Source organism: Octopus bimaculoides, chromosome 11 (genome assembly GCF_001194135.2).
Source record: "Octopus bimaculoides isolate UCB-OBI-ISO-001 chromosome 11, ASM119413v2, whole genome shotgun sequence".
Lineage (NCBI taxonomy): Eukaryota > Metazoa > Mollusca > Cephalopoda > Octopoda > Octopodidae > Octopus > Octopus bimaculoides.
Window position 1 is genome coordinate 22,999,996 of NC_068991.1, and position 10,234 is coordinate 23,010,229.

The 10,234-nt window shown below is 34.6% G+C and overlaps 1 protein-coding gene across 1 annotated transcript; it reads left to right on the forward strand.

Moving 5' to 3' along the window:
• The first annotated feature begins 640 nt into the window (after positions 1-640).
• Positions 641-6,047, forward strand: LOC106879937 (protein ABHD18). The gene is made up of 2 exons (XM_052971619.1): positions 641-3,462; positions 4,288-6,047. The coding sequence occupies exon 1, from the start codon at positions 1,954-1,956 to the stop codon at positions 3,430-3,432; it is 1,479 nt and encodes a 492-aa protein (XP_052827579.1). The 5' UTR covers positions 641-1,953; the 3' UTR covers positions 3,433-3,462; positions 4,288-6,047.
• The last annotated feature ends 4,187 nt before the right edge of the window (positions 6,048-10,234 follow it).

Consider the following 10,234-nt stretch of genomic DNA (forward strand, 5'->3'; position numbering starts at 1 on the left):
TATATATATATATACATACATATATATATACATACATATATATATACATATATATATATATATATATATATACATACATATATATATACATGCTTATATATATATATATATACATATATATATATATATAGGCCATTACGTTTCCACATATAGGTATATATATATATCTATGTGTATGTATCTGTCCCTTCATCACCACTTGACAACCGGTGTTGGTGTGTTTACGTCCCAGTAACTTAGCGATTCCGGAAAAGAATCCGATAGAATAAATACCAGGCTTAAAAAATACATACTGGGGTCGATTTATTCGACTAAAAATTCAAGGCGGTGCCCCCATCCTGGCTGCAGTTTCACGATTGAAACAGGTAAAAGATATATGTATACACACACACCCAAGATGTAAACTACGTTAAAAATTTATTTTATGTAATTCAAAGATTGTCTGGTAATGAATTCAATGCACTGGTTAAAGAGAAAAATATGTTTATTATATTTATAAAATCGAAAGTATATATAACACCGGGTCGGTGTGATCGGTCGTTGGAAGCTAGATAAATAAAGCATTAACGATACGAGGTGAAATGACCTCAACCAAATTTTGATGATTCATTCTCAAAATATCGTCTATGAAACTTATCTCTTTAGTGTTACGTTTCAAGCTTCGTTTGAATTCTTTTTGATATGAACGAAATCCTCATAGGAGAAAGAAACAATTGTTGCCGTGAACCGGAATGCGGTTGAAACTGGACAGAGAAAATTATTTCTTGCATGATGATTTGAAATTAAGAAAGTATTAAAGGCCGAACTTTGAAGAGACTGAGCAGTATATTCGACTGAATTAATAGAGTTTGTTTAATATGTATCAGGTATTAATAATGATACTTATTTTATTATCTTGAGTGATGTCAAGCAAATTTTACTCTGACGTATATTGAACTCAGAAAGAATGATGTAAAACTAGATTTTGTACAGTGTCCAGTATGATTTGCTACTATATGCAGCTTAAGCTTTAAGAGTGAAGAATTAGTGAACTGTTATGATAACACCACGTTGAAAGTGAAAAGATACAAAGCATAAACTGAAAACGATTATCTTAATATATATCACGATAGCTACGTGAGAAAAAGATATCCACAAAAGATAATCGCGCCAAACACTACGTGATCGCTAGAAACAGTAGCTGAATCGTTCTCAAACCCACGCCCATCGCCTTAGAAACAAAAGATACATTGGGTAATGTAACCAGGACACATATGTGTCTGGCAAAATAACAAAATTCTGGAATGGGAAAGCTGCTAACTGATCATTTAACCGACTAAAAACAACGTAAATTTTTTTCAAATCATACTGTCGTCTTACATGAGGTATGGATTGAGATATATTATATTTAGAATAAATAAAAAGGTGGAAGGGTCGCGGTTGCAATGTTTTCGCTCATTGGTATGCTCGATCAGGGCTAACTTGAACCTGAACATCAACAACATACGACGTGCGCCAGAGATATGCTTAGCCAAGTGGTTACTTGGAGCCATGTTGGTAGTATATCACGCTTCAAATTACGAAAATAACAGTTAACCCATTTATGTAACATGTCTTTAGAGACGTTGTAATTACTGTAAATATAGAGGGAATATTTTTAAAAACTATTTAAGTAATATTTTTTGTCGGTTTTACGTTTCTAAAAAATATCAAGTTGTTATCTTTTGAACTTTGGAATATTACTAAACTCTGTATAATTTTAGAATTCAATATATGGTAAGATCTGTTGCCCTTGTTCTGTCCGTCTGCTTACAACACCGACAATGTTGAAAAAAGCTGTTGAACTACAGGTTGAATACCAGACGTACTATCTGCACCCATAAGAACCACAGAGGTAAGATAATGAACGCACAATAACCGTGTTATTGTTTAAACCATGTGTTTCGAACTGAAAATATTAACGTGATCCAAGTCATGAGTCGACTCGATCAGTGGTACCGTCGCTTCTTGATATCGAAACTGTTCACCAAAGGCTGGGGTAAACCAGAAAACTTGAAAAAACTGTTCAACTGTAGGAAAGTTATCTCGAATCGAGAGGAATGCATTAAGTTGGTTCCACCCGACTATCCTGTCCATATCGACAAGGATATAGAACAGGATGACCACCGCATATTGGAAGGACATTTCCTCTCGCCCTTCGCAGTCTATATGTCAGATGTGATGCCCAAAGAAGTTGAAATCGCCAAATTTCAAATGATTTTACCTAAACTATGGAAATCTCAACTAAAGCCGGTTTGTGTTCAGCTGGGTGGCACCGGAGACCATTTCTACTGGAGAAGACGAACGCTGTTAGGGAAACCTTTACTGAAGGAGTTTGGAATCGCTTCAATCATCCTTGAAAATCCTTACTATGGCATGCGAAAACCAAAACAACAGTTACGATCGGCGTTGCACAACGTAAGTGACCTTTTCGTAATGGGCGGAGCTCTCATCCTAGAGTCGTTAGTATTGCTTAACTGGTGTGAACAACAAGGGTGGGGTCCTTTGGGCATCACTGGTATTTCCATGGGGGGACATATGGCTTCCTTGGCTGCGTCAAATTGGAATAAACCTCTTTCACTAATACCCTGTCTGTCCTGGAGTACCGCGTCTGGTGTATTCACACATGGTGTTCTCAGTGAAGCCATCCCCTGGCGAGTTTTACAGTCTCAGTATCTGGAAGAAAGTCAGTATGGGACCGATATCAAGAAAATGATCCACTCCCCCGAAGATGTGGCCAGAGCCTTCCGCCTTGGACAGAAATATGTACAAGATATGGACGAGTCCTTAAAAGATGTCCTCAACTTTTATCGTAGCCAAAATAAACCGTCTTTATTAAATCTAAAACTTGATTTTGAAACCAAAGAAGAATCCCTCTCTTTACGCAAAGAAGATGAAAACAAGATGGTCGATTTTAACCCTAGCAATACTATATCTTTGGAAAATACACAAGCTACTGCTGCTGATTCTTTTCAAGCCCTTAACAACACTAACATTCTCACAACTTCTTTGTCCAAACCGTCGAAAACAGACTGGAAATCTCGGTATTTATCCCTAAGCTATGCTGCTGCCAAATCTCACATCACCAGGTCACAGACAAGTAAAGAAAAAAGGCATTCGACTAAAAGAGTTTCTGAAGAAGCGTTAAATTTTATGCGAGACGTGATGGAAGAGTTCACTCACCTTGGCAATTACACACAACCCGTAGATACCAGTTTGATTATCATTGTGGCTGCAAAACAAGACGCTTACATTCCCCACGAAGGGGTCCTCAGCCTGAAGCAGCTATGGCCTGAAGCTGAAGTGCGCTACATTGATTCTGGTCACATATCTGCCTTCTTGTTCAACCAAAAAACCTTCCGAATGGCTATCAAAGATGCATTTGATAAACAGATTCAGAAGTATTACACGTAGATGTGCTCAAGTATGTTAAATATGCTAAAGGTACGCCACATGTCAGTATTTTTAGATAATTTACGGAGAAAATACTAAAAAAAATCTATTTGAGGTTTTAAAAATGTGATATTTAGAAAACGATTTGATGAAGTTATTGTATTTTATTTCATTTTTTTAACCCCATAATTTGATTTATACCAAACCTGGACATATTTCATGTCACTTGAGTTAAGGGTTGAGTTTTGTCATTTCTACTACGTTTTGTTTGTATGTGAAACCAAAGCCTCTCAGTTTAGTTTTAAATTACTTTATGCGGCGTTCTGCATCAGTGATATTTGTGTGTATTGCAGAAATAGAGACGTAAGAGAAATAAATATTTTAAGCTAGAAACTACAAAGTGAATTTTCTTAACTTCTGTTTATTTATTAGTGAATAATTTTTCATAATTCCCCCCTCATGTTTCATGCTACTTGTTAATCATTTTCCTAATCCACGGGTTCGTAAGGCTGTACACAGGCCGTTGTAGCATTAAGTGGATGATACACTGAAATTATCCTTGATTCATCGTAGTAACACCTGTGGAATAACAGATTTAGTTTACTTTGAAGATCGACTTTCTTTTTTATTTTCAGTGTACATATTTTGAACTTTATGATCTTGTTTAGTCTTTGATTTAATTATAATCGGTTTATGAAGATATTATGCTTTTATTATTATATTTACAGTTTATTTTATTCCCTACAAGATTCTTTAATTGAACAATTAAATTTCAGAACTCTACTATAGCAATTTAATTTTTATTAAAAAAAAAATGGCAGCACTAAAACTACACCTTTGTTTTAATTCTATGCTTATTTTTCCTTATTTTCAAAGGTTTACTCTGTCTTGTCTGTGATTAAACTACTGGCAAACGTGTCAAAGGAGGAGCCTTTATGCAGTCGTTCGATCTGTCAGAAATAGCAGCATAATCACCTTAAAATCACATTATACAAGTTTAAAAAAGGAAGGAAACATTTATCCAGAATAATGTTTTGGATATATTATACCTTGAAAAGAGACAAGTTTGAATGCCTTAAAACAAGCCTCCTTTCAGTATACTCTTTTGTAATAGCAAGAGTAACCAGTTGTAAATTCTGTCCCAACTTCTTGCAGCTTGATAGCAGTTTAGTATGTAGAACTGAAATGAATAGAAAGCTATTGTTTGACCTTTACATATTCTTTCTAGCAGATGCAGAAGTAAAATGGTTGAATTGATAATATGGCAGTGTTCTAGCATTCCATAGATTATTAATTCTATTTCACTGAAAATGTTTCTGTTAAAAAGTCTGCTTCACAACAAGGTAGTTCCAGGTTCAGTATTCACTATATGGCTCCTTGAGCCTATATACTACAGCAAAGCCTTGCATGTGAAATTGTTTATTGATAACTGTATCAAAGCCTATCAGAGGAACCTTTCCTATTCTTGGATGGTAGGCTTAATCTGTCATTTAGTTTATTGCAACTACCTTACCTTTTGGTGTCTTTAGCAGAGTTCACTGTTACCAAAATCCAAGTGAGGTCCCCTGTCTGATAATAGCTTTCATCTCAGCAGTCTCAGAAGCCCTAAAAAAGGATCTAAACCTTTACATGCATACATCATTTTACTTCACTGTTGAGGATAGGAACCAGTTTATGAGAAAAGTTTATTTGAAATAGGCCAGTTTCTTATCCAGGAGAATGTGTATCTTTCCTGTGATTAAAGCAAAACTGGAACTGAGAACCTTTCCCCTGCTCTTAAAAGTCATTTAGGGTTTCAGTAGCATTTGACTTCAGCTTAATTTTCCAGCATATAGTAAAGGAAGAAAAACCAATAATAACGAAACCAGTTACATTGTAATTGTTGCTAAGTAACAATTTCTTAACCCTAGGTCAGCCTTGATTGAACAAACCCATGGTCAAAGGTATTCCAGATGTGATCATCTCATCTTTACCACCCAGTTTGAGAGGACCACATTACCAAATTAGTCTTTCTATAAAATGGTAGGATATGATTTATGAGATTTGGCTGGTATTTCTAGCCAGCTGTGTGACTGTATAAAGGCTTTCCTATGTTATTGTTTATACAAAAATATGTGGTTTGCAGCGCAATGTACTTTTCTATATCAATCAGGAGGAGACTTGATTTAGCTTAGCATATATTTACAAGATTACTGTCTTTATGGTCGTATCAACTTACCCCAGTATTCTTGTCTGTTTTAAAAACATTATTCACAATAAAATATAATGATAGATGTTTATTGTTCTGCTTATGTAAGAGATTATTAAGAGGATAGTGAATAGCAGAATTGTTAAAGCAGACAAAAATGCCTTACAATATTACTTCCCTTTTGCAGCCAGTAATGGATAACATATCTATATCAGTCAAGTACTTGCATTTAAATCAACTACACTTCTCCCCCGGTATTTATGACCTTCTGTCTATGACATTAGTTTTATTGTCTGACAAAATATACCTTGTGATCATTAGTTGCACGGCTGTACATTTTTAGTTCAAATCCTGCCAAGTCGACTTCCCTTTTGTTTTTCCAGGACCAATGAAATAAGTACCAGCTATGTACCGGAATCAAATTTACTAAAAATGTGTAGCTTTGGAACCAATGGAGATCATTTTTAGTACTTCCTTTCTTTCTTGTTGTGTCTTAAAAAGTTTGCTTCACAACTAGGTTCAATATGCATTGTATGGCTCTTTACCACAGCAAAACAGTAGAACAATTTAACAACATAATAAAAATAAGTTTTATTTTTGATGATGCTTGGTTTTACAGTTCCTGTCACTCAGCTTAGCAGCTGATTAAGTTGTAATTTGGTATTGGAAGGTTAAGGGCTTCCTTGATGCATGCCAGAGGAGCAAATAGCTATCATATTGATAGCATCGTGGTGAAGAGTGCTTCGTTGAGGAGCGAGAGACCTTTAACGTGACAACTCCTCGCTCCTCAACGAAGCACTCTTCACCACGATGCTATCGATATGATAGCTATTTGCTCCTCTGGCATGCATCAAGGAAGCCCTTAACCTTCCAATACCAAATTACAACTTAATCAGCAGCTGCTAAGCTGAGTGACAGGAACTGTAAAACCAAGCATCATCAAAAATAAAACTTATTTTTATTATGTTGTTAAATTGTTCTACTGTTCCTGCATGATTAATTCAAAACAATGTGAATAAAAAGGCATTACATTTGACAGAATCTGAATGCTAAAGGGTTAAAGCTGTTACACCTGTGACTCATACAGTCTTTCTTTAATGGTTAGTACTGTATTACCTAATGTGTGCTTCCTTTTTCGAAAATGACAGAGTGTGATTTGAGGGAAATTAACTGCTAGTAGCTCTTTTGAATAAGTTTGTATGCCACAATGGAGATATAAATTCTAATATTTCATTAAGGGCACTTCTTTGGAGATAGAAAAAAAAACCCCAACAAAATTCTCACTTTTACTGCAGCATACAGAGAGGAATTCAAATTTGCTAAAATTTATTAATTACATTTTTGCTGATATGCTACACACTCTTTCCTTTGGAGTCTGTCTTTATTGCAGACTATATTGAGTCAAGATGCTGGTATAAAGTTGGCCATAACACTGGTTGATATAGTAAGGTAGCTGAATTCATGCACTGTGTAACAAAATTTGAAATTTTTGTCTTTGGTCAGTAAGTGCTATTTCCTATTTGCTTCTATCTTGAAATCAAAGGAAATGGCTACTATTCCCTTCAAACTTTGCTTTTGTGACCTGGACGTCAATGTTTTCAAACTGACCCATTTTCTATTCCATTTCATACAGGTTCAGCACTGAGTTGCTGAAGCAGAAATATCGTTATAGCTCAATATCACAGATTTGCTTGACCTTAACCACTTGAGAGCATATCCCTTAGTGACAAACAATATGTGCATCTCTGATTACGAGCAGCAGTAGTGTGGGAGCATCATAGCCATGTGTTGAGAGGGATGTTTTGGGGTTTGAATAAAAGCAAAGTTTGAAGGAAATATTTGCCATTTTTCATACTTTCTAGGGGTAAGCAAATAGGAAATAACAGTTGCTACACAAGAAATAAAAATCATGTTACACAGTGTTATATAAAAATGTTTACATATATCAAAATAGTCCATACATTGTGTTGAGCTTTTCTATGATGAACCTGTTTTTGGACATTTGTTGTTCTGAACAACAAATTTTGGAGAAAGAATATATTCTATTAAATTAAATTGGTATATTACTGGTACTTTTCAATTCAGAAAGGATTTGAGTCAAAGAGTATGTAACAAATTATGACAAAATTTGCTTGTACACTAATAACAATAACAATTCTTTCTAATTTTGGTATAAGGCTGGCAGTTTTAAGAAAAGGATGTTACTTGATTACATCAAATTTGGTGCTTATTTTATCAACCACAGAAGGATGGAAAGCAAAATTGACTTAGCAGAATTTGAACTGAGAGCTTAAAGAACCAGAAAGAATACTGCAAAGCATTTTGTCTGATGCACTAACGAATTTACCTACTCAAACTAAAAACTGGATCTTTCGATTCACTTGTCATATTCCTGGTAATATGGTTCACAGCATAGAGACATTGTAAGGAAAGTTGTCAACTGCCTCAACCAAGTAACATTCTACAATTTCATCATTGTTTTAACATCTACTTTTCCATGCTTGCATGAGTCAAACAAGAATACACTGGGCCAGTTTTTTATGGCTGGATGTCCTTGTTGGCAACCGTCACTTGGAAACAAGTGATGGCAATAATTTCCCAGTCTATCAAACAAGAAACCAGCCAGACGTGTTTTGGAGAACTGAAAATGACATCAGATGAAAGAGCCTTTTGTTTACAAAGGTTATGTAGAGTAGGTCAAGAAGCTCAAATGACAACGCTAGCAAAACCATTGTTTATAATCAACCAAGTAACATGTAGAAGAGGACTTCTGAACCCACACACACCTATACAATGAACTTTTTTCAATTTCCACCAACCAAATATATCCATAAGACTTTAGTTGGCCTGGGACTATAGTAGAAGACACTTACTCAAGATGCTATGTAGTGGGATTGAACTCAAGGTTGGGAAGTGAACTTTTTAACTACTTAACCATGCTTATGCCTATGACGATGATGATGAATTTATACACAGATGACTGGAGCCTGGTGCAGCTCTCCAGTCAGCCAGCTCCAATCAAACCATCTAACCCATACCAGTATGGAAAATGGACATTACATGATGATGATAAGTAAAAATGTAACAACAGAATGCTCCTATGTGCCAACACAGAACATCATTAATTTCACGAAATCTACTGTTTCATATAAAAAATGTGGTGTCATTTGGCCAGTTGAACAATATACTAAGGCACCAATTGACAAAATTTAATCCAAGTAATTAGTAATATGTCAGAAATTCAGGATGACTATTGGAATTGATTTCCATACTATACTGAAGTTTGGTGAATTCTGAAGTACAGAAAACACAGTTTCTGTGTGTGTGTGTGTTACCATGTAATAAAAGGGCTAAATAGCTGTAAATATGCATGCTGAATTATAACAGGTCATTTAGACTAGTGTTTCCCAGACAAAGCAAAGCTCTGTGGGGCCACAGAAATATTTGGGAATTAGGGATGGGTTCACACAACTACCACTCTGTTTCTTCCTAAAATTCTTTAAAATTTATACACAAAAACATACATGCAATGCATTATCTGTATCTTATGTTCCTTCATAAGAGTAAAAAAAGAATTCATTTGTCACTTTGAAAATAATTTATTATTGATGTGGAAAGTGTTGTATGAATTAAACATGTTACTGCTTTGAAGTTCATACATTCAAGGCCAATCTCTAAGAATAATTGCCTGCATTACTTCACTAAAGTTTGAGACAATGTTGCAATGTTTCTGAATGGTAAGCAGCATGGAGAAAAAATACTAACTGCCAAATGTGATATATTCTACCTTTCAGATGTATCTGAGAAGCTAAATAATACTAATCTTTTAATATGTAAAAAGCCTACTAGCACTTTTCTTGGAAAACTTAAATCTATTTAATACTGGGCATAAGTAATTCATACATTTTCTATCCCTTGCCACTAATGAAGAGGAGCTACTAGAGAATATTTTAGAGCACTTGAAATTGAACAATGAGATGGAAAATAGGTTCAAAGATCTCATGAAAATGCACATGCCAATTTGGGTAGTAGACTTATTTGTAACAAATACAGCTGATATTGATATCAGACTACAAAATAGCCTTACTGAGATGCACAGTAATCAAATTGTTCAAGCTAAATTTTTACCATGGGCTAGTAGTGAAATTATGATGAAATTTCCATTGCTTTTCCCTACTTCTTCAGTGAGTCAGGTTTTAGCCAAGTATCCTTCCTACTAACAGAACCTCTCAATCACTTAGAAATTTTAAGTAGAAGTGGTCTCCAACCAAGGACCCAGATATTGAAAAACTTGTGAAACTGCATCAACTGTAAGGATCTCAATGAATAAGTACAGTAAGAAGATAATACATGTTTTTATTTTGGTAAAATGATTTTACTTTTGTGCTCAAAAGGTAATATTTTTTTAGAAGTTACTAATTTTCTGGATATCAACAGAAATTTTTTTGTCCACAAATTATATTAGCAAAATATTGTTTGACTATAAATGGTTTTATTGCACAAAATATTTTTAGTTTTTTGTAAAATAAAATAATAGAAACAAATGTGAAATTAACTGACACTAATAGTTTGATGGTGTTTATTATGTTAATGTTAAATGTAAGTTTTATAATTATTTTTCAACCGTGACTTCTT

What these genes read in the sequence shown, in the direction of transcription:
- LOC106879937 (XM_052971619.1), top strand. Translation starts at nt 1,954, where the DNA reads ATGAGTCGACTCGATCAGTGGTACCGTCGCTTCTTGATATCGAAACTG.